General features: G+C 47.5%; 1 protein-coding gene across 4 annotated transcripts in view; it reads right to left on the bottom strand.

The window, feature by feature from the left end:
* Positions 1-25,489, bottom strand: part of DLG2 (discs large MAGUK scaffold protein 2) — a 4,361,751-nt gene that overhangs the window by 113,527 nt on the left and 4,222,735 nt on the right. For all 4 annotated transcript variants that reach the window (XM_085623221.1, XM_085623223.1, XM_085623224.1 and 1 more), the window contains one exon: positions 37-87. In XM_085623221.1, coding sequence (XP_085479347.1) covers positions 37-87 — 51 coding nt within the window. The remainder of the gene's footprint in view (positions 1-36; positions 88-25,489) is intronic.

Raw genomic sequence — 25,489 nt, 5'->3', positions numbered from 1 at the left:
TTTTTTTTTAAAGGCAATCCAGCGCATGTTACTTACTTTCTTGTCTCATCACAGGCTCATACGACAGGATGCAGTCATCTGGTCCCCCTGGCAAAACAAGATAAGATAAAAAGAAGAAAATTAAATATGAAAAAAGATTTCTAGAAAATTGATATTTTTTCTATAGTTAGAGTCTATTATGGAGTAATAACCCTTTCGTTTTTGCACTCTGTAAATATTCTATACATCTATAAATCTATACATCTTGGAACAACCTATGATTATAGGAAATGGCCGATGCTAATGCAATCATAAGGCTACCAGTGATTGCTCTGTGCTGCATTCATGAGAATGATACATCACTCCTACAGATAATTTGTTGCTTGGCAATGACATTTATAACTCGGTTGCTCCAAATGTCAGATACAGAGAGATTATGCAAAATTACGTTCAATTTCGGCCTAGAAAACTGCTACTTCACAGCATCATTGATTAGTAAGCAAAGGTATTGCACAGTTTATAATTTGTTGTTTGAAAGGTGCTTCTCTTTGACACACTGATTACTCCTCTGACCAAGCCAGACACATCTCTCTGGAAAGCTTCTGGTACTCTGAGCTCTGGCAAATCATTTAAATTACTGTCATGCCGAATGGCGAATCGAGCAGTTGGGGGTGTGCTGAGCAGTGGCGCAAGCACTGCGATGAAATACATTTCCGCTGACCTCTGTGGCTCACTTATGTTATACCTGGCCTGCTGAGCAATTTGTTGGGTATGACATGCATGTTCCCATTATGTTTTCATGGGGCATTAGTGAAGAGTTAATGTTTAGGGTTAAGTCAGCCTACCTGCATTGCCATGTTGTTAGGAATGGGGGTCTCTAGTTGGCAATGGTTTGTACCCTTGTCCAAGTAGGGACCCTTGCTTCTAGTCAGGGTAATGGAGTTATGCCTTTAGAGAACCCCTGCTCACCCCCTTGGTAGCTTGACGTGAGCAGACAGGCAGAGGCAGTGTGTAAAGCATTTGTGCACACATATAGTAATACAGTGAAAACAATACAAATGGATACCACATCAGTTTAGAAAAATAAGTAATCTTTATCTAAACCGAACGAGACCAAAACAACAAAAATCCAACATACAGTTATCAAGATATGACTTTTAGAAGGTAAAAATAGTTCTGTCCATAGCAACCTATAGATGCGACCCTTTTAACACAAAGTACCTTGGATGTGTCAAAATCATAAGCAAAAACATCCACAGGGAAGTTGATGAATCAGTTCCTTATGCACAGGGAAGGTGATGGGTCAGTTGCTTGCTCCAGACGAGGTGATGCATGAGTTCCTTATTGAAGAGGAGGTGATGTGTTGTTGGTCTTTTACTGGGTGTGGAGGTGATGCATCGGTTTCTTACTGCAGCCCCAGTGTTGAACAGACACTCTTGGCAGGTTAGAACTCCCAGTAATGGAGTTCAAGGAAGCTGGTGGTTAAGTCTTTGTGTCCCTGGGACTTCAGAACAGGAGGCAAGCTCTACTTCAAGCCCTTGGAGATCTTCTTCAAGCATGATACACAGCACACAGTAGATCTTTGTCCTCTCCTTGCCAGAAAAAAACACTGTAGGCCCACCCCACACAGCACACAGCAAAGGGTCAGTACTTCTCCTTCAGCTTTCCCAGCTCTTCTCCTTGGCAGAGGTTCCTCTTGAGTCCAGAAGTATTCTAAAGTTCTAGGGTCTGAGCCCCAATATTTATACGGCATTTCTTTTTGTTCTCTTGTGGCAGAAAGGCTACGTACTCAGTCTACACCAGTTCTGTCCACTCTCGTCCAGCTTCCTGGCAGGAGGTGGAGACAGCATTGTGTAAGGCAGACCAGGCCTATTCAGGTGCAAGGAAACCTCCTCCTCCTGCTCTAAATGCAGCCCAGGTCTATTCAACCCAGCCCTGACTCAGCCAGGAAAGGCAGGACACACCTCAACCTCCCAATTGTTGTCTACAGTGAATGCACATCCCCACCCCCTGTCACTCCAAAGCCAGACAGTCAATCCACAAACCAGCAGAGGCACACAGTATAGCTAAGCAAGAAAATACCCACTTTCTAAAAGTGGTATTTTCAACTACACAATATAACAATCACCTTTACTAAAAGATGCATTTTTATATTCAAAGTTCAAGCATACTAAACTCCATCTTTCTATCTTGTCCCAATGGGAAGTCATATTTATAAGATGCTATAAATAAACTCCCATTCTATCCGATAGAACAGATAACCTTTTAATAGTGAAAAACAAAATACACTGTAGTTCACTATCAGGATATGTTGCACACACCAGGACATGTCCTACCTTTCACATACACTGCACCCTGTCCACAGAGGTACCTTGGGCCTAACTAAGGGGTGAATCACATGTAATAAAAGGGAAGGTTAGGGCCTGTAAGTGATCGCACTTGCCAGGTCGACATGGCAGTACCAAACTGCCCACAGACACTGCAGAGGCAGGTCTGAGATACATTTACAGGCTACTCATGTGGGTGGCACAATCAGTGCTGCAGGCCCACTAGTAGCATTTGATTTACAGGCCCTGGACACACATAGTGCATGATACTAGGGACTTAGTAGTAAATCAAATAAGCCAATCATGGAAACACCAATCCATAATAACAATTTATACAGAGAGCATATGCATTTTAGCATTGATCAGCAGTGGTAAAGTGCCGAGAGTCCTAAAAGCAACAGAAACAGGGTCAAAAACAGGAGGCCAAAAAGCAAAAAGTCTGGGGTTAAACACGCTGAAAAAGCCAGGTCTAACACATGTCATCTGTACAGTCTGGGTTTGAGCGCCCCCTTACCAACTTAGTAACACACCCTGGTTAGGTCTAACAGAAGATTAAGAGGAACTCTGTTCAACACATGGTATCTATGACACACATAGCAGGGATTTGTATGTTAAATTTAAGTCGTATCATTTTAAAGTCGATAAAAAAACCCAAGAAAAACAACAAAATTAGTAAATAGACATCAGATTCATTAAAATCAGATACAGGTAATTAGAGAGATAGTTTTTCAAAGTATTTCAAAGTATGTAAACCTTGAAAAAGTACAACAGCAATCAGTAGTAATAGTTAGTGGGTGACTGGGATCTGGGTGAAATTTGAGGCTAACAGCAATGGAGCAAAGGTTGGATACACAACGCAGGTGGTCCTGAACAAAGTTTTTCCCTTAGGAATTAGTCTCCAAAATGGAAGTTAAAATCCTTCAGCAGAGCCAGAGTCCAGCGCTGAGGCTCGGGGGGCTCCTTTTAAGTTGAATACATTGTCATTGTGTTCCAGTTGAGCTATTGGTTTGAGTGGGATAAGGCTGGATTTTGCAGCTGCAGAGGATAGATTTGTTGCTTTGCCATTTTTCAGGGTTTTACCTTTTGACTTAGGGTCTGATTATGATGACGATCAGATGAGCGTCTGACCGCCTCCCGGTGTGGAACGCGACCGCCCGACTAGCTGTCGGCGGACCCGCCATCGGGATTAGGATGCGACCGCCTTCAAGGCGGTTGCAATCTGCATATTTTGTATGGCAGCATCTGCTGCGGGTGGCAGCAAACGCCACAAAATAAACACATGGCACATATCCCTGCACTATGTGCCTACCACATAGTGAAGGGATATGTAGCCATATTGGAGGGCCAGGGGGTAAGGCGTGCCTACTAAGGGCCCCCAAGTCACTTTCGGCCTGCCTTTTGATGGCGGGTTAACCGCCATGAAACGGCCGGCAGAATGGGACATTGTAATCCCTACGGCGGTGCCTTAGCAGGCAGTGCCACTATTGTAGCCATTGCAGTCTCTCTGATGCACCGATGGGCTCCTTGAGCCCAGCAGATGCGTGGCGGTCGGTTTCTCCACCTGCCCGCGCTCCATCCACCTGCCATCATAATGCGGCAGGCGGTCATACATTTTTCAAGAGGTCCAGCTGAGCTCGTTTTCAATAGAGCAAAAAACTCGAACAAACCTTAATGTCTGACCCACCCATGGGTGTGAACTGCCTTACAAGACTAAGCACCTTGTGCTGGTTCTCCAGAGGTGCGAAAATGACTAAAGTCTCAGTTTACTCCTAATGCTGGGAAAGACCTTTTTGGTCACTCTTGCAGGTCCCACGTTCTCGAACAGGCTTCTAGGAACAGCCCTCACTCTAGCAAGGCCTCTGTAGGTCCAGTGAACTGTGGGTAGTTGAGCCTTGTTAGAGTCAGGTTTGCTTCTGCTTGTTGTGCACCTGAAACAGGCAAAGAAGAAGTCAGCCTCCTGAACCTTGTAAAGTAGCTTCAGTACCTGGCTCACAGGAAGAAGTCAGGATTCAGGACATGTTCTTCTTAAGTACCGTTTCACAGGTGCAGGAACGTTCAGAGAAGATTGTGGTGAGGTATCAGTATTATACAGTATACTGGCTAGTGTGTGGGGAATTTCTTTGCAAACTTGTTATGAATATTTCCGTGCCCTCTGCCCACATCTTTTGCCAGCTCTTCCTCTTCTCTTTACTGTACAAAATTACTAGAAATCCATATCTAATATGGCTAACCCCTTCTTCTATTAGGGGCGCCTTGGGCCTCTCAAAAACACTCCTCTCTCTAGATGGTCTTCTCCCCAATGGCAGGATCCATGGACATTCTCCTTCTGGCTTTGGTTGGTGCCAGGAGGTGTGAGGAGGCTCTGGGAATGAATACTAGCAAACCTCATTTGGCATTTCCAAGTCAAAACAGGTAGAGTCAAGGCTTCCCTCTGTTATTGCCTATTCTTGATAGATATTCCTCGCTAAATGGTGAGTTGTTAACTCCAGTTACCTTTTACTAAAGATATCAAAAAATTATTTTCCTCATCGCATCAGATTTTGAAAACAAAGTAGAAAATACGTTGAAATTGTTTTTTTGTTTTTGCGTTTTACCCAAACAGCAATGTGGAATTACTAGTTTAGCCACACTTTGACCTGTCTATGGAAAATGCAGCCTAGAGTTCCACAGTGAAAATAGTATTTATGCCACCAGTCACTGTGAAGGCACCTATTTTAAATATGTAGTGTGCCACTATTTTATTCATGAGGCACCCTGCCTTGCAGGTTTCCTGTTCATTCCAAAAGCCCTCCCATACTTGCCATTTTTTACTGGCTTGCCTTTAATCTGCAGCCCATCCATGACACAGAGGTGCTCCTGGCAGACAAATATTTTTCTCATATATGTGGATATTGTAAATACACACCACACATAACATTTAACTTTCATACCACTTGTAAAATTTCTGTGGGAAATACTATGGCCTTTTAGGAAATTTAAATAGATCAAATGGCCAAACAATTTTGACAGTACCATTTTAGGACTAGAGCACACACACGTTGGCACTGAATAGCAGTGTAACAATGCAACGATTTTTAATTCCAGTCAAAGCTAGAGTCCAGAAAAAGGCGTATTATTGAGATAACCATGTAAAATATATATTCATATTTTATATTACAGCATCCTACAAATCCAAAATTGAATCCAGACTTTATCCTATGATGTAATTTCCTGCCTATATTAGGAGTTTAATTCCTTTGCTGGATGCATCACAATGCACTGAAAGTCTATTTATTGTTGCGTTCATTGCATCTTCCAGCTATTTGTTTCCCCTTTATTTTGGGCTTTATTTTCTTCTGCTTTCTTCTTGGATTCTTCAGGAGGTCTTCTTGTTGCTTAACTTTATGCTACATTCCTCAGTGTAGTTCTACTGCTTTGCCTTCCATCACTCTGCCCCAGCATCATTAATATCTTCTCTGCATTGCAAGGATTTTTTCTGTATTTTTGGCTTTTATTTCTCCCTTATGGGACTCTCCTATGGAGACACCTGTCAACACCCATAATTACTGTGTCAATCAATCAAACAAATCAATCAAGAAAAGTGAAGGAAAGCAATCATTAACCTAGACCTTGACAAATACACTGACCCCAGTCGATTTTGATTGGCAGTGGGGAATTGTGACCTGGCACAAGGCAGTCTTGCACTAGTGTTAGGCACGTTTGCATTGATTTTAACAGTGTAAAATCCAAACATTTGCTGTGACTTCTCATTGCATAGCTAGCATTTTTTTACTAGTCCATCACTTCAGAATCTCGTTCAAGATTGATGAAAAATATTTCACTGTCAGTGTAAAATTGCTATACACTGTCTAATGTATATAATCTGGCCTTGGACATTCTTTAAATGCCTCAACTAAAATAGCCAAATCATATGTTCAAGCAAATGTCTGCCCAACATTTCTGGTTCAGTCTATCTGCCAGCATGTTACTGTGAGCAGAAGTTCAGAAGTAAGTGTTTGGTGACACGCTCACTAATTTCCTTCCCTTTGTAGAAATGCTGCATGAAACAAGCTACTGTAGAGTGGGTCATGGAACTGCACTGTGAACATATTCTTTCCAGTATTGCCTTTCGAGGGGCTCTATTACACTAAGGATGCACTGTCTGTGCTTGGCGCAAACAGGGACAGTGCACACTATTGCTGATAAACTGTGAACTTCTGCTGTCCCCCGGACAGCACATAAGTGAAAGATGGACTGCCTGTTTCAAGCAGCCTGTCTGTTTTTTAAAGTGCACTCACCCTGCACTTTCAAGGGGGACAGAGATCCCTCTGCAGGCAGCTTCAGTTAACATAATATGGCACAGGTTCAAGGCAAAGTGTTTGCCTCATTTTCATGAGGTTATGAGAAAGAGGGAGCGTCCCTTTAGGATAGTGCTGGCATTACATGTGTAGCAAGCAGATGCTCAATCTCATTGAGCCACGGGTACGTTATATAATGCAGACCCAGAACTGATTTTCAGGAAAGATGTTACTACATTCTGACAATCCACCCAATTCGTCCTTGTTAGACATGGCATCCTTGGTGTGGTCTCACCCAAACTCTATGCCTTCACCCCCTTTGTTCTCAGAATTAATTTTTTGTTGGCATTAGAACTCTGGTTACATGTCCCCAGGGCCTATAAAGTAAATGCTACTAGTAGGCCAGCAGGACTCTTTGTGCCCCCCATTAAAGTTACACTATAAAACATGACTAAGGCTTTCCATGTCAGCCTGTAGTGCAGTTTTAAACTGAGAATTTGACTCGGGAAAAGAAAACTTTGCGAGGCCTAAACATCCTTTTTAATACATATATGTTACTCCTAAAGTAGCCCCAAAATGCCGATAGGAGAAGGTACATTATATTTAAGTGGCAGGACATTAGGGTTTAAGTTTCACATGTCCTGGTAGTGAAAAACGTCTACATTCCTTTTAACTAATGTGAGACCTATCGCTCCCATTGAATAACATCAGATTACCTTATTACATAAAACATGTTCAAAATTTTGATTGGGAACAGGTAGAAATGTCATGTTTGCACTCAAATGAATTATAATTTAGAATCCTCTTTAATGGTAAGATGCTGCCGTTGTGTACTGTTCTGTTTTAACTGGTTTGTTACGATTTGCCCTGTCATGTTTTGATTAAATTGTTTTGCTACTTTACGTACCTTATTCTGTTATGTTCTGCTCTTTACTTTAGGTGTGCCAAAAAATACTGCTTCTGTCAAATTAAAGTTCCTGTGACAAGCACCAATTTACCACTGTCTATGGTGGTAAAATAGCACTGCTCCATCTTTTCAACTACTTAAGACACTGGTCAGCCCAAAACTATGGCAGAGACTGTGTCTTAACTACGGCTCCCTGTGCTCATTTCATGTGATACTCCAGCTACTGTGTAATTGTAGTCAGAAACAGTGAGCCATGTTTTCCAGAGGTATTTGTAACCTCCTCAGCTCAGTGATGGAGCAGAGCTGTAAAAGTGTTCCTCGAGGCTGAAGTTAGAACTAAGAAAAACCTACCTCCTTATTTCTGTCTTTTATACATACTCAAGAACGTTTTAGAAGATAAGTTGAGGGCTTATGGTATGAACTAATTTTGATAAAAAGCAGAATAGCCTAATTTGTGACAAAACGTTGTGCATCCAGAGCACAATTTAGCAGTTGCTAGTTTAATCTTCTGTAAAATTTGTTGTGCTCAGTTATGGTAAATTGTAAATTGTATTTAAATAGTGGTTACTACCCAGATTAGACGTTGAAGCATTATATAGCATAGTAATGTGCGCTTCCTTTGATCTTTGTGGTTTAGTTAGGTAGGTTTGTTAAGTTTGCACTCTTAAGGTCCCATGCATTTAGTAGTGTTTTGAATAGGGCTAAAATAATGGAAGTTGATTAGTTGATTAGAAAAGGGAAACTGTGAGTTGTTTTTGGGAGTTGTGGTCATGTGCATCTGTTAGTTAGGTGAATTGGCTAAAAAGGAGGGGGAAGCTTGAAAGGGATGTTTAAAAGTTCCTAGTAGTCAGAAAGGTTTGGGATGAATCAGAGAGAGTAGGGAAGGTATAAACGTTGAAGTGTTTTTTTGTTTTTTAACAAAAAAATGAATTTAACATATACATGTATTTAGACCTCTTTTCTTAGCAATGTGAAAAAGTCTGTGCTGCAAATCATTTTTTAAGCAAAAAAAAATCAGACTGCACAGCTTTAGTTAATTAATATTATCTCTTCATTAAAGTTCTAAATACTTCCTTGTCCTCCAAATTATACTTGCAGCACCATTTTCTTTCGAGCTAGTTACTACTTCTTTTTTCTTTCGCAAGATCTAGAGAGAAGGACATCCATGGCAGAATGAAGCCACTTGTTGACTTTATCCACATCCTCATCAATATAAGCTGGTATGCTCGGAGTGGTGTCATTGAGAATTTTCAATAGTTTGTGCGGGTTAATCTTACTCCAAGGACAAAATGTTTTCTTTATTTCAGGACTTTCCACCATAATCTTTGTGGAATTAATCCCACTGAAGAAATAAGTGTGTTGTCCGACCAGGCCAGCTCAAGTGCAGCATCAACCGCAAGAAGAGAATTAGAAAAAATATCGACAATAGTATGTCCTGCTAGATGTATAGGAGAAGACTCAAACTGACGGAGATAGAGTGTGGATAACTTGTCAAGCAAGAACTGAGCTAAGCTGTCACTGCAATCATCAATATGTAAATTGAAATCTGCAAGAACAGAGAAATTGGAGTATTGGGGCAATACGGGGAGATGGGTTCACCAAGAGAGTTAATGAACTCTGCTGCAAAACCAGGGAGGCGGTATATTAAAGCCCCTGAAAAAGAAGATGTAGGGGAGAGGAAAAAACAAAGGTCTAGCCCTTTTTTGGACCTGGCCCTTTTTGCAGGGTTATACCCAAAGGGTTCGCCCTCCTCCTATTTTTCTGACTCACATTTTGTTGGCTTTAGGACTCTGGGCACTTTACCTCTGCTAACCAGTGTTAAAGTGCATGTGCTCTCCCCTCAAAAAATGTTATGATTGATTTAGACCTGTTTAGCATATTTAATTTACTTATAAGTCCCCTGTATAGTGGTATCCCATTTTCCCAGGTCCTTTAAATTAAATGCTACTAGTGGGCTAGCAGCACTGCTTGCGCCACCCACACAGGTAACCGTTCAAACCTGTCTCAGGTCTGCCACTGCAGAGCCTGTGCGTGCAGTTTGCTGCCCTTTTGACTTGGCATTTATAACTACTTGCCAAACCTCAAACTCACCTTTTACTACATATAGGCCAGCCCTTAGGTAGGCCATGGGTAGCCCTATGAGCAACGTGCTGTGTAAGTAAAGGGTAGGACATTGTGTGGTATGTCCAGATAGTGACAAACAGCCTCTTCTGCTTCTCACTGGTGTGAGTCCTACTCCTTTCATAGACTAGCATTGGGAATTCCCTTATACATGTTTAAGCGGTTATTCCTGATCTCAAGGGAGGAGCGTCACCATATTTGGTATTTTGGGGATGTGCTGATAAATCCTGCTTACTGGTTCAGGTGGATTTTACATTACTGTTTGAGAAATGCCTATTTTAGAATGTGAGGCGAAAGATGTAACCCTTTGGGTTTTAAATGCATTGGGTGAAATTATGTGAGTCCATTCGCATGTATGATTCTTCTTCACGTGTCGATGTTTAAAGCCTTGATGGGCATGCAGGAGGCATCTGAAAATGTTTAATAAAAGAATCATGGTGGAATTGCGCTGTCTCCGCAGTGATTGAAAACGCATGAATGAATTGAGGAATAAGGATTTGCTGAAGTATTTGTTCACTTTTGGCAAAATATTGGATTACTTAACAAGGTGTGGTCTATTGTGCGGAAATGTCCTGTATTCAGCAGTGCGACAGATGGGTACGCAAGCCACGTGCCTTTATTGGTTCTTTCTTTTAGAATGTGGGCATTTCTCTGTGGTTATGACTCTTTGTGCTTTGCAGCCTGCCTGCACTCCACGTCTAGGCCTGGGTGTCAGTTACATTTGTGCATACTTTCCAGACAGCGATCACATGGGAAGGGTTGGGTGTGACAGGGTTACATTTGCATTAATCTGCATACTGATGCTCTTCTTAGGCTGGGAGAGAGAGGGGCGTCCTCCCTTTACTTTTGTTTAGGCTGCGTCCTGCCCTCACACAAAGGGCTTATTTACCTCCTACCGATGTCTGGAGCCAGGGCTGGGGTTGAAAGGGAGTGTTGTGCACTTCTAAGGTTTCTTTTGAAGTGCCCTCTTAAGTAAAGAGAATTGTGAGTATATGTACAGGGGTTCTGACCCTACGAGAGTAATACACTACTAGACCTGAACGAAGCCCTGCTAGAGTAAAGGCTGCCGCCAGGAGGATTGCCACTTTGCTGTGACTGACTGTTCACAGGTGTAGTAGGGGTCAATGCCTAAGTCCCGGCCTCATGGTGGGCCTGCCGGTTGCTGGCAATAATTGCACAACACACTTTAGTAGGGTACTACATGCAGTAGCCCGAGCGGCATAGACACCTTTATTTATAACCTTTGGGGTGAGCCAGGCCCTTAGGGTGCAAGTGGTAACAAAGTATTGTAGCAACCGGGTGGTTCACTACATCCCTCATAACCTTAAATTAAACAAAATAAAGAATTGATAGGCATACAATAAGAACAAGGTAGCTAAGTCTTCATCTTAATATAGTTGTTTAGCAAACAAAGTCCCTCAGCTTTTGACTGGGTTTAGGGTTCGTTCTCAGGTGATATGGATGGCCTCGCTGGGAGACTTGGCTGTCACAGCTCACTATTGCCTCGGGTGACTGTGGTACAGCCCCGGAAGACCCTTCACTTTAGTGGCTTTCAATCGTTCTCCCTCTGGGACCTTCGGGACAGTCCTCCCAGATTGCGTCATTAGGTTCACATGTTATTTCATCTTCTTCTTCGATAGGTGGCCAAACACCCGATATTTTCTTGAACCATGACACATTTCTTGACACATCCGTCCCTCCTCTTTTTGCAGTGATCAGAGTCCCCCACATCTTGACTACCTCTCCTGGCTCTTTCTCAAAAGGAGTTCAAAACTTCCAACCGGATGACGATCTTTGATAATGACTTTGTCTCCCGCGCAAAGCTCATGCTCACAGGAGCCTTGTTTCCTGCTGGCTCTCTCGTTGTTGCTTCTTCTTTTTCTTTGGGTGGCTTTCACATCAAGAACTGCAGGTTCCCATTGTAGGCTTACCGGTACTAGATCTCTAACCAGTCTTCTCCTGAGATCACTCGGGGCACACCCCGGAGTGCTCTGGGGAGTCTACGTGTAGGCTCTCAGAAGCTGGTGCAAGCAACATTCAAGTTCCACTCCTTGCTCCACTCCAATTCACAGGGCCTTATTGAGAGTTCTCATAAATCTTTTCACCTCCCCATTTGCTCAGGGCCACAGAGGAGTTATTTGTCGGTGTTTGATGTTGAGATGGCTGAGATACACCCAAAATTCCTTACCCTGAAAAGGTGGCCCTTTGTCCGTTTTTATCTTGTCAGGCAACCCAAACAGTGCAAATATTTTCTCCAGAGATGGCTTCACACACTCAAAAGCCATAGATCTGATCAGTTCCACAGCAGTGTTACTGTCCATGAGTACTAGAGTACTAGAGTGACTCGTTGTTTTGAAAGCTCCCAAAGTCCAGGCTCAAAGAAGACCTGAGTTGGGTACAGGGATACTCAGCAATGATCGGTATGACAGGTGGTTCACCACTCGTAATGAGACATGAATTGAAGTTTTTCCTCCACCAGTTTGTCCATTACCAGAACCCACACCTTACTTCGGAGATGAGCCTTGGTCTTGGCTGCCCCTTGGTGTCCTTGTTGTGCCAGCTCGACTGTTTCATTCCAGACAGTCTGTATTATCACAATCTAGTGACTCCTCAGTAAGAGCCCTTCTTCTCTTTCATTTATTTCATCTCTGCAACGCCACAGTTGAGTTCTTGCCTCACGCTCTCCTTCCGTGAGACAACTAATCTCCTCTAAGAAATTCTTGCAGTGGTGCTCCTTTAGTGCCTCCTTGGCCTTTTGAATGCAACTGTTTGACTTCGTGGCCTCACTGATTTTCTCCAGAGATATCACTCAAGGGCAAGCCATGTCTGTAATCATTTGCACACATCCTTCCACCCTGGGATCACTTTCTAGCTGATTTCGGGGAGACACTGCCATTGGGTGGTGTCATAAGTAGTCGGCACGGTTATTTACCCCTGGGTGGTATCCCACCTCAAACAAATACTGCTGCAGCTGTAAAGTGGCCCGTAGCCATACATGGTGTTCTTCCAGGTATCTCTCGAACATCAGCAGTCCATTCTGTGCTGTGTCCCCGAATAAGGACACCAAGGGTTTGTGATCCGTAATTACTTGAAACTTTTGTTTGCACAGGTAAAGGTGGAAGTGCTTACATGCCCACTGGATAGCCAGGGCTTCCCTTTCGATTTGTGCATACCTAGTTTCCATTGCAGTGAGTGCACGGCTCGCGTATGCAATCAGTACCCATTCTTCCACCTCATTCAATTGCAGCAGTACAGCTCCTAGTACCATCGGGCTGGCATCCACAATGAGTTTGGTCTTCCACATGGGGCTGAAATAGGCCATATTCACTCCATGGAGCAGTACTTTCTTGACTTCTCTGAACGCTTGCGCCGTTACTCTGGTCCACTGCCATGGAGCTTCCTTCTTTGTCAATGCTCTCAACAGTTCTGATAAGGTAGTCAATTGAGGAATGAATCGCCCACAGTAATTGCCTAACCCCAGAAAACTGCAGACCTCTGAAGGATTTTGGGGAATGGCCGCCGCTCTGATTGCTTCAACGTTTTGAGGGCCCACCTGCAGACCATCTTTGAAAAATCGGTACCCAAAGAACTGGTGGTATCCTGAGTTCAAATCTACTTTGGAGAACCATTTGGCTCCATTTATGCCTGCCAGAATCTTGCCAATGGTTGGAGTGATATGTCTCTTCCTTCTGATGGCCTTATTAGGAAACCGAATGTTTATGCATTGTCTTATTGCCCTGCTCATTTGGGTTTTGAAGGGGTGACACTCACGGAGCTTGACCTCTTTCTATCTCTATGACTTTAGCTTGCTCCAGCCTCTTAAATTCAACTTCAACCAGTGGGCGTAGGTGCAATGGCACATGTTGTGGTGCAGGTCCACTGGCTTGACAGTCTGGTCCATGTGGAGTTTGACTTGCACATCTTTCAACATGCCAATCTTTCTAATAGTTCAGGGAACTCAACATTGATGGCTTCAGCATGAGATTGATGAACTTGTCTCGTGAATAACACCAGACCTAAGTCCTCTGCTGCGTGGTAGCCTATCACCGCTCGAGTAAACTCTCTTTAGTAACATGAAACTTTGTCTGGGGTTTGACCTCCCCATGGGTGATTTCCACTTCTACTACTCCTTGCAGTGGCATAGGAACAGTTCCTCTTTATGTGTATATCTTTGTCCGGGTTGGTATTAGTTCCAGTCTCAGGTGTAGCTTGAGAAACTGTTCGGAATTAAGGACATTTCCTGTTGCTCCTGCATCAATGAGTGCACTGATTGTTACACCCTCTACATCTACCTGGCACAAGGGAGGTGGTCTTCTTTTCGGATTATTTTGTCCTCTAAATGAAATCGTAAATAACTCTTCATCATCGTCCTCGTCTTCCACTTGATTAATGTGCATATGCGTGGCCTGTGCCTGATTGCTTTCCTCTTCCCCCAATGAAAGTTGCCTTACCCGGTTGTACCTCTTGCTGTTTACGGACATCGTTTGATACCCGGTTTGCGCTTCGACACACTTGCACAAAATGGTTTGGGTGCCCAAATTTCAGGCACGTCTTGCTCTGTGGCAGGCATCCACTCGGTGGATGATTTGGTAATTGCTGTGATTGAATGCCTTCCCACCTATTTTGGCACCAGCAGCACCAGGTGTACTCACAGGCCACTTTCGGATTGCCTCCATGTGTTCTTTGACTTTCACCATGCCAGATGTGGATGGGACAACGGCTGTGAAAGCCAAAGTAGATTCCATTTCACCTGCTCGGGTGTCTGCCAGTTCATGAGACCTTCCTAAAATTAGGATATCCAGTGAAATTCCTGGCTGTCGCAGAAGTAACTTCCAGAGATTAGAAGAGCAGCATCCTTGAATAAGTTGTACCCTAATCTCCACCGGTTTGACTATTCCTGTGCACGTGCTAGCCAACTTGTGTAGCCTTCCAAAACACATATCTACATACTCCCCCGTCGTGCTGACGAGCCTGACACAGTTTAAAATGTTTATAATCTGGATTAATTGAGGGCCAAAGTGCTTATTCAAAGCTTGTAATGTTACAGCAAAATCATCTTCTGCGCCTGTATTAGGTAAGTCTATAAAAAACTCATAAAGTTCATCTTGCCCCATGTGCAGTATCATTAATCTTTTGACCGCTCGCTCTGTTTCACCCGTAGCGCGAAAGTAATGCTGTAATCGACCAATCCACTTCCTCGACCTCAGAACAGCCATTGCAGGATATTTTAGCTGACTGAATGGAGGAAGCGCTGTGACCAGGGTGTGCGAGTGGCATTTTGGCGCTGGATTGTTCGCCACATTTTGCGCTGCTGTCGACATTACGACATCACCAGTGATGTATTCTTGTGGACACGGTACTTGTTATGCAGTGATACGTGGTATCCGTGTAGTCTCCTTGAGCTCTCCAGTCTTAGTGCTTTACTTGTAGCATCTGTGTCAATAGCAACCTCCACCCCACCGGCAGAGCACACCCGTGGGCCTGGAATCATCACAGGCATGAGGATTCAGACGCACCATGCTAGATGGCTCACTTCCCACGCACAGATGGAACGTGCTTTCACCATAGCTCCCACAATCATACCGAGCTACCTCTTTGAGGGGACAGCCCTCGGCCTCTGACATTACTGTGGCCGTCACCTTTCACCTCCAGTAATGTGCAGGCATGGCTCTCGGGCAGCGTGCGCTGTCTGTGTGCACACAGCAACTCACCCACGCAGTTACGCACACACCCACGTATACACCCATACAGCCACTCATACACCTATACACACAAGGATACATACATTCACACAGCCACTCATTTAATGTATGTTAGAAGGATGTATCACTCAGTAGTAGTGCACCTAGTATACTAATTTAACTTTTCAAGTAGGTTAGTATATATGTTTAATCATAAACTCTTAGAAAAGACATACACTCACTAGATGATGCCATCATTGATGTTATCAGTGATGTCATTTAAGATGTCATCAGTGATGTCACTGACCATGTCATGAGTAATATGTGAGGCCGTAAGCAGTGCACTGCAGGGGTGTAAGTTATAGTTAGCTCAGGTAACTATAACTGCTGAATTTCACTGGTTTTGAACGAGTAAAATCTGAGCCTAACTATAACGTCCCTATAACCTTTGTTTTTTTCAGTGAATTTCCTCAGGTTTTTTTAAATTCTATTCCCTAACTATAACGTCCCAGTAACCTTTGTTTTTTTCAGTGAATTTCTAAGGTTTTTCAAAATCTATTTCCTAACTATATTGTCTCTGTAACCTTTGGTTTTTTAAGTGAATTTCTATGTTTTTTTAACTGGTAGTCACGTTTGCAAAGTGGTGGAGAAAGGGGGCGGGGCCTCTGGCCAGCTGTCAGGAATCCCGCTGTGTGGGACTGTTAGACCTGTCAGCCCTTTGGCAGTTCCCTCCTCATTTTATTATTTTTGTCCCTTGTCCCCTTCTCAAATTTTTTTCTGTCTATCAAACTTTTTAGGTGCTGATGTAGAGGTTCTGGGCACCTTTTCCTCATCACTTGAGGGAAAGGCGCAAGGTGCTCCTCTGAGGAAAATAGAGGAGGAAGGTGTGCCTCATAAAATGGTGGCACCAACTGTCACCTCAGTACCTGGACCTTGACTGCCATGGGAGGTTCCGGAACCTTCTGGGCCCCTCTGGCAAGTCAGGCCCAAGGTGATAAATAGAGGTGGCAGGGGGGCGGCCATTTTAGAGTAGAGAAGAGAAGAGCAGGGCAGAGCAGCCAGTTAGCCAGGAGTAAGGCACCTGAGTGGGGAGGGGGCTGCGCTAGTCAGGGAGTGACAGGTCTCTAGGCCTGCGGTGTTTCCCTTGCCAGTGATACCCCCCCCTATCTGTTGACCAGTCCCTGAAAGCTGCCAGTGGGTTCAGTCATCCCAGTATCTCTGGAGGACTTGAGGCGGAGCGCATCCTTCATCCCTTCGTTCTGAGAAAGGGCCATTGTAGGGGGACTAGTGTCTGACAGCTCCGCTGGCGCCTGGGATTGCCCCGTTAACAATGCTGTGGATAGCGTGTGAGCCCTTGGCCTGAGGGTCCAATCAGCTCTAGCCCTGGTGCGTGAGAGGAACAGCACCGTGTCCTGCCAACACTCCTCCTTCCCGAGTGCTGCCCTCTACCTCTGATTGACTCCCCGATTGCCAGATTCCTGTCAGCAGGTTATCAGGAAGATTGCAAATTGCCCCAAACTCACTGCCGCTGCCCGGAGGAGCTGCAATTGTCTGGGGGAGCTGACCGCGCCGGTCGCGGCCCTCGCATCAGCGGTGGAGAATCCCCTCCGTGAAGGCACCGGTGACTGAAGTAGAGTCTAGGAAAGTTCTTCCCATCACGTGACGGGGGCGCCGGCCGTGTCATAGGCCTCGCCCCCGCCCTCGCCCTGCCTCCTCCGCCCTTGGCCCGCCTCCTCTAACTCTCCTCACCACTCCCCGCGAGCTGTGCCGCTCTAGCGGGAGTGAAGCGGCTTCAGGACCTTCCGGGCATCGGTGTGATCGGCGCAAGGGCCCCGGAGGGCCGAAGAAATCAGGTAAAAGTCCCGGGGAGGGGGGCGGATAGTCATCAGAGCGGGAGGGCTACCGAGAAGTCTCCCCTTCCTCCGGAGGCAGCCCCCGCATCCGCCCCTCCCCGGGAAAGACTGAGACTGGGCCGCGAGTGCCTGAGGTGACACCGGGAGGAGCGGGACATAGAGGGCCTTGATCCCGCCGAGCGTGTGAGGGGAGGGGGAAACCATAAGGCCATCACTTAAATCCCACAAGGACCCCCCCCTCCGACTGTATGAGCTGGAAGTTATATGTCAGGCTGCTCTCCTCACAAAGGGGATAAAGCCCCGTGGCTGTGTCCCTATTAAGGCGGGTAAATGTCCTGCTCGTTTTAGGATGAATTCAGGCCAAGCTAAATTGACTGAAATGCTCGTGCTATGTCGGATTTACGCCAAGTAGTCCCTAATGACCTGTTCTTACTGTATTGAACTCATACTAAAATACTCTCAATGTTAGGCGTGTACAATGAGAAATTTATGCTAGGATATTCCTAATGTCATGCCTGTGCTAGGAGGGATTTATGCCCAGTTATATGGAATGTACTGTTCGTGCTATGATGAATCTGTGCTAAGTAATTTCCCATGACATGTTCATACTATGTGGAATTCATGCCAAGTCAGACTTAATGTTGATCTGTAAGGGCCAGTTGTGTTTTAAGAATAAGGGGAACGATCCAAGGAAAACAAAATGGAAAGTTATATTGTAATGTCAAAGTGAACGTCTGATTTTAATAAGATAAAATCTTGGAGTAATCTTCAAAGTTTATTCGGTGTAGTGTCTTTATTTTTGGATGGCGCTGCGCAGGATTGCGAACTGAGTAGGATGGAAGCACGAGAGGCCAAATGGAGATGTAAGTCTGTTGACCTGAGCCAAGCTACCCCCCGGACCTAGGTCCAACAAATTGGTGCTCAGCGGTGGGATCCTTATTCAGTGCTTGCATCCGCTTGGTAGCAGTTTTGCGCGCATCACCACCTACACTGGATTGTTTTGGCTGGAGTTTTCTCCAGAGTGTTTTCCTAATTGGAGGTTTTTAAAAGTGTCCTGTGTATATTCCCTTTCTTGAGTAAAGTTCTTGTTAACTGTGTTGGGGTCCCATCTGGCAGGATGGAATTCGAATTGGGTAGGCTGGAGGAGTATACAGTGGCCCGATTGAAGGAGTTCTGCCAGGAACGGGGGGTATTCTTTAAGCAGGGGGCGAAGAAGGCAGAGCTCCAGGCAAGCTTAAGAGCCTGGGTTATGGCCCACCCTAGCGGGAAACGGGAAGAAGAACCAGGACTAGATCTCCTAGAAGAACCGGAAGTCCTTCTTCCCCCTGGGAGCGGTAATATGGACGTGGGGTCCAGGGCCCCATCAAGAGTGGGAAGTAGCGCCTCAGGGGGGAGCTTGTCCTCTGCTGACCTAGTTGATCGAAGGGAAGAGAGACAGCTTAGAATGAATCTGGCCCGGTTGGAAAAGGAGAAGGAGTAGAGGAGGTTCCTCCATGAGCTTCACTTAAAAGAGTTAGAGCTCAAAGCCCTTCAACTTGGAACCCCCAGCAGTCCTAATGGTGGCAGCATACCGAGAGAAGTCCCGAGAGAGTCCAGGCCCTACCTGCCCAAAGATGTAGTTGCTAGCTATGGTATAGGGGATGACATTGTAAAATGGCTGGCTGCCTATGAGGTTTCTCTAAGAGCCCATGGGGTCCCCGAAGCCCAGTGGGGGGGTGGCCTGTATAGGTATATGGCTCCGGTGGGGAGGGATGCCTTGTTAGCGCTAGAACAGCCAGACCAGACCAGGTACCCCGTCATGAAGGTAGCCCTAGTAAGGAAATTTGGACTGACCCCTGAAAAATTCAGGCAGAGGTTTCGGGCAGTCAGAAGTTGTCCACCCAGAATTGGGTGGACTTCTTGGACTATGCTAGGAAGGCCTTAGAGGGCTGGGTGCAGGGCAGTGATGTCAAGGACTATGAGGGACTGTACAATTTAATTTTAAAGGAGCACCTCCTCGAGAAAAGTTTTCTGGAGCTGCATCAGCACCTGGTAGACAGCAAGCTAACTAATCCCAGGAAGCTTGCAGAGGAGACGGATATCTGGGCGAGTACCAGGGTATCCTCAAAAGGGACTGGAGGGAATTTCCAAGGGGCTGGACAGGGCGCCCCCCAGAAGAAAGAGGGGGGAGACAAAAAGAGGGAGTTCTCTAAAGGCCCCCAAAAGAGTTCACCAGGGAAGGGAGTAGGAATCCCTCCTAAGGTTGGTCCCCACAAACCCCCTTATCCTGACCGTGGTCAGCAGCCTAGGGTTGTCCGATGTTACGAGTGTGGTGAGGTTAGGCACTATAAGGGGGATGCCACGTGTCCCAAGAGACCACACCCTCCCATTGGAGGAAAGACCCCTGGGGTGGCGAGTGTAGTGCTCGGGGAGGAGTTGCCCCTAGATAAGGGAGGTGAGTGGGCAGGGCTAACCTTAGTGTCCTTAGGGGAGTGTGAGATGGTTCCTAAGACCCAGATGCCCTCGAATACTACTAAGTACAGGCAATGGGTCACCATCAATGCCCAGAGGGTGGAGGCTCTGAGGGACACAGGAGCCAGCATGACTATGGTAAGGAGTCAGCTGGTGTCCCCAGAGCAGGTGGTCCCCAATGTAGTCCACCCGGTTGTGATGGCTGACAACCGAGAGGGTCACTATCCGGTGGCCCAGGTTCCCTTTGAGTGGGGAGGGGTGGCGGGTCCTCTACGAGTTGCGATCAGCCCTGCCATGCCGGTCGACTGCCTGTTGGGAAACGACCTTGAACACTCGGCATGGAAGGAGGTTGAGTTCAGGGCCCACATGGAAATGTTGGGGACCCCTGAGTGGACGTGTGCCCACACTCGGTCCGTGACCACCCGAAGAGGGGATTCACAGAGGTTGGAGCCTGGGACAAAGGCCCAACCAGCTGCCGGAAAGGGTAGACGGGGACGGGGAAAGCCTGCCCCGGCATCTGACCCTCCAAAGGTGGATGGGGCAACTGAGGTGGTCCCGGAGTCTACGGAGGGGGGTGTAACGTCCCTGGAGGGCTTGCCTACCCCTGCAGACTGGCAGGTGGAGGGAGGACCTACTAGGGAAGAGTTTTGTCGGGCCCAGAAGGAGTGCCCTACCCTTGAGGGTTTACGGCGGCAGGCCGAGGCCCAGGCAGCGGGTAACGATCCGGGGAACTTCCACATATATTGGGAAGATGGACTCCTGTATAGCGAACCCAAGGCTCCGGTGCATGGTTCATCCCGGGCCTTGGTAGTTCCCCAGCGTTACCGAGCCTTCCTGTTAGGACTGGCTCACGAAATACCCTTGGCAGGACACTTGGGACAAGACAAGACCTTCGCTCGACTTGTCCCTCATTTTTACTGGCCTCAGATGAGGATTAGGTCCGATACTTTTTGTAGGACGTGTGTAACCTGCCAAGCTAGTGGGAAAACAGGGGTGAAGCTGAAGGCTCCCCTGGAACCACTGCCTGTCGTTGGTACCCCCTTTGAAAGGGTGGGCATCGACATTGTCGGGCCATTGGATCCACCAACGTCTGCCGGTCACAGGTTTATCCTGGTTCTGGTGGATCATGCCACACGGTACCCAGAGGCTATCCCTCTGAGGACCATTACTGCACCTGCAGTGGCACGGGCCCTTATGGGAATTTTCACCCGGATGGGATTCCCCAAGGAAGTGGTGTCGGACAGAGGTACCAACTTCATGTCGGCATACATGCGGGCCATGTGGAAAGAGTGTGGAGTTACCTACCGGTTCTCCACTCCTTATCACCCCCAGACTAATGGTCTGGTGGAAAGGTTTAACAAAACCTTAAAGGGCATGATCCGGAGTCTGCCCGAGAGCCTGCGGAGGAAATGGGACGTCCTCCTACCTTGTTTGCTGTTTTCGTACAGGGAGGTACCACAGAAGGGAGTGGGCTTCAGCCCCTTCGAGCTGTTGTACGGGCACCCCGTGCGTGGACCCCTCAGTCTGGTGAAGGATGGATGGGAAAAGACTCCCAGAAAACTTCCCCCAGATGTGGTGAGCTACATGCTGGCCTTTCGTAGCCAAATGGCTAGGTTGTGGAAGCAAGCTTCTGAAAACCTAGAAGCCAGCCAAACGGTCATGAAGGAATGGTATGACCGAAACGCTCACCCGGTGGAGCTGGAGCCTGGCCAGAAGGTGTGGGTGATGGAACCTGGAGAGCTTAGCGCCCTCCAGGATCGCTGGTCAGGCCCCTTTGAAGTGGTTGAGAAAAAGGGCAAGGTTACCTACGTGGTAGATCTTAAGACCCCCAGGCAGCCCCATCGGGTGCTCCATGTCAACCGCCTCAAGCCTCACCAAGAGAGACCCGAGGTCACGTTAATGATGGTGACTGATGGGTCAGAGGAAGAGGAAAGTGAACCTCTTCCTGATCTTTTTGCGTCCCAAGAGAAGGATGGATCGGTGGAGGGAGTGATCCTTTCACCGTCGCTAACTCCTGAACAACGGAAGGACTGTCGCCAGGTACTGGAGCAGTTTGCTTCCTTGTTCTCCCTTATCCCGGGAAGGACTCATCTGTGTACCCATGACGTGGACACAGGGGACAGCCCACCTGTGAAGTCCAAGTCCTATCGACTGTCGGATAAGGTGAAGGCTAGCATCCATGAGGAAGTTACCAAGATGATAGAGCTAGGAGTGATTGAGCCTTCAAGTAGTCCCTGGTCCAGTCCGGTGGTACTGGTACCCAAAGCTGCCCCACCGGGCACTACCCCAGAACTCCGGTTCTGTGTGGATTATAGGGGACTGAATTCAGTGACAAAGACAGATGCTCATCCTATCCCGAGGGCGGATGAGCTCATTGACCGGTTGGGAGCTGCCCAATATCTCAGTACCTTTGACCTCACATCCGGGTACTAGCAGATTTCCCTGACGGATGGAGCCAAGGAAAGGTCAGCCTTCTCCACAACCGAGGGTCACTATCAGTTCTGTGTGATGCCCTTCGGGCTCAAGAACGCCCCTGCTACGTTCCAGCGATTGGTGAACCAGGTCCTCTTTGGAATGGAAGCCTTTTCAGTTGCGTACCTGGATGACATCTCTGTCTTCAGCCGCAGCTGGGAGGACCATTTGTGTCATCTTCAGGCTGTTCTTCAGGCTCTGCAGCAGGCAGGTCTGACAATCAAAGCCAGTAAGTGCCAGATCGGGCAGGGGTCGGTAGTGTACCTCGGTCACTTGGTGGGTCGGGGCCAGGTGCAACCCCTCCAGGCCAAGATCGAAACCATCATGGCCTGGGAACCCCCCCAAGACTCAGACAGAGGTTCGGGCCTTCTTGGGCCTCACTGGTTACTACCGACGCTTTGTCAAGGGATACGGTACCATCGTGGCCCCCTTGACTGAGCTCACTTTCAAAAAGCACCCTCGACGGGTAATCTGGACCGAGGGATGTCAACACGCTTTTGATACCTTGAAAAAGGCCATGTGTGCGGCACCTGTTCTCAGGGCCCCTGACTTTGCCAAGGAGTTCATTGTCCAGACAGACGCGTCGGAGCACGGTATTGGGGCAGTGCTGTCGCAACTCAATGACGAGGGTCTAGACCAACCGGTGGTTTTCCTATCTAGGAGACTACTCCCCCGGGAACAGAGGTGGAGTGCAATTGAGAGGGAGGCTTTTGCGGTGGTGTGGGCTCTGAAGAAGCTGCGGCCATACCTGTTTGGCTCGCACTTCCTGGTTCAGACCGACCACCGGCCCCTCAGGTGGCTGATGCAAATGAGGGGCGAGAATCCCAAGCTGTTGAGGTGGTCCATTTCCCTACAGGGGATGGACTTTAGGGTGGAACATCGCCCAGGAGTGGACCACGCCAATGCTGACGGTCTCTCCAGGTATTTCCGCCTTAGTGAAGAGGACTCCCAAGGGGTTGGGTAGCTCTCCCCACTTTCAGCTGGGGGGGACGCGTGTTAGACCTGTCAGCCCTTTGGCAGTTCCCTCCTCATTTTATTATTTTTGTCCCTTGTCCCCTTCTCAAATTTTTTTCTGTCTATCAAACTTTTTAGGTGCTGATGTAGAGGTTCTGGGCACCTTTTCCTCATCACTTGAGGGAAAGGCGCAAGGTGCTCCTCTGAGGAAAATAGAGGAGGAAGGTGTGCCTCATAAAATGGTGGCACCAACTGTCACCTCAGTACCTGGACCTTGACTGCCATGGGAGGTTCCGGAACCTTCTGGGCCCCTCTGGCAAGTCAGGCCCAAGGTGATAAATAGAGGTGGCAGGGGGGCGGCCATTTTAGAGTAGAGAAGAGAAGAGCAGGGCAGAGCAGCCAGTTAGCCAGGAGTAAGGCACCTGAGTGGGGAGGGGTCTGCGCTAGTCAGGGAGTGACAGGTCTCTAGGCCTGCGGTATTTCCCTTGCCAGTGATACCCCCCCCTATCTGTTGACCGGTCCCTGAAAGCTGCCAGTGGGTTCAGTCATCCCAGTATCTCTGGAGGACTTGAGGCGGAGCGCATCCTTCATCCCTTCGTTCTGAGAAAGGGCCATTGTAGGGGGACTAGTGTCTGACAGCTCCGCTGGCGCCTGGGATTGCCCCGTTAACGATGCTGTGGATAGCGTGTGTGCCCTTGGCCTGAGGGTCCAATCAGCTCTAGCCCTGGTGCGTGAGAGGAACAGCACCGTGTCCTGCCAACACTCCTCCTTCCCGAGTGCTGCCCTCTACCTCTGATTGACTCCCCGATTGCCAGATTCCTGTCAGCAGGTTATCAGGAAGATTGCAAATTGCCCCAAACTCACTGCCGTTGCCCGGAGGAGCTGCAATTGTCTGGGGGAGCTGACCGCGCCGGTCGCGGCCCTCGCATCAGCTGTGGAGAATCCCCTCCGTGAAGGCACCGGTGACTGAAGTAGAGTCTAGGAAAGTTCTTCCCATCACGTGACGGGGGCGCCGGCCGTGTCATAGGCCTCGCCCCCGCCCTCGCCCTGCCTCCTCCGCCCTTGGCCCGCCTCCTCTAACTCTCTTCACCACTCCCCGCGAGCTGTGCCGCTCTAGCGGGAGTGAAGCGGCTTCAGGACCTTCCGGGCATCGGTGTGATCGGCGCAAGGGCCCCGGAGGGCCGAAGAAATCAGGTAAAAGTCCCGGGGAGGGGGCGGAGAGTCATCAGCGCGGGAGGGCTACCGAGAAGTCTCCCCTTCTTCCGGAGGCAGCCCCCGCATCCGCCCCTCCCCGGGAAAGACTGAGACTGGGCCGCGAGTGCCTGAGGTGACACCGGGAGGAGCGGGACATAGAGGGCCTTGATCCCGCCGAGCGTGTGAGGGGAGGGGGAAACCATAAGGCCATCACTTAAATCCCACAAGGACCCCCCCCCTCCGACTGTATGAGCTGGAAGTTATACGTCAGGCTGCTCTCCTCACAAAGGGGATAAAGCCCCGTGGCTGTGTCCCTATTAAGGCGGGTAAATGTCCTGCTCGTTTTAGGATGAATTCAGGCCAAGCTAAATTGACTGAAATGCTCGTGCTATGTCGGATTTACGCCAAGTAGTCCCTAATGACATGTTCTTACTGTATTGAACTCATACTAAAATACTCTCAATGTTAGGCGTGTACAATGAGAAATTTATGCTAGGATATTCCTAATGTCATGCCTGTGCTAGGAGGGATTTATGCCCAGTTATATGGAATGTACTGTTCGTGCTATGATGAATCTGTGCTAAGTAATTTCACATGACATGTTCATACTATGTGGAATTCATGCCAAGTCAGACTTAATGTTGATCTGTAAGGGCCAGTTGTGTTTTAAGAATAAGGGGAACGATCCAAGGAAAACAAAATGGAAAGTTATATTGTAATGTCAAAGTGAACGTCTGATTTTAATAAGATAAAATCTTGGAGTAATCTTCAAAGTTTATTCGGTGTAGTGTCTTTATTTTTGGATGGCGCTGCGCAGGATTGCGAACTGAGTAGGATGGAAGCACGAGAGGCCAAATGGAGATGTAAGTCTGTTGACCTGAGCCAAGCTACCCCCCGGACCTAGGTCCAACAGGGACTTACTGACGGTAACAGGAGGGGTTCTTGGCCCCCAAGGACCATTAGCAACCAAGAGAACTTAATCCCCCAACCAGTATTGCGCCAGGAGGTGCATTTGCAGAGAGGTGGACAAAGGGGGCAGGGCATCCAACCAGCTCTCAGTAATCTCAATGTTTGGTACTTACTGGAGGTAACAGGAGGGTTCTTGGCCCCCAAAAAGCCCCTCAGCATCCAAGGGGATTTCATCCCCCAACCAGTAATGTCCAAGGAGGCACGTTTTCAGAGTGGTGAAAAGGGGGTGTGGCCTCTGAAGTCCTATCAGCAATCGCACTGTGTGGGACTAACTGGAGGTTACAGGAGGGCTTATTGGCCCCCA

The sequence above is a fragment of the Triturus cristatus genome, chromosome 8, assembly GCF_964204655.1.
Source record: "Triturus cristatus chromosome 8, aTriCri1.1, whole genome shotgun sequence".
Lineage (NCBI taxonomy): Eukaryota > Metazoa > Chordata > Amphibia > Caudata > Salamandridae > Triturus > Triturus cristatus.
This window is presented reverse-complemented; position numbering and strand designations above follow the sequence as displayed.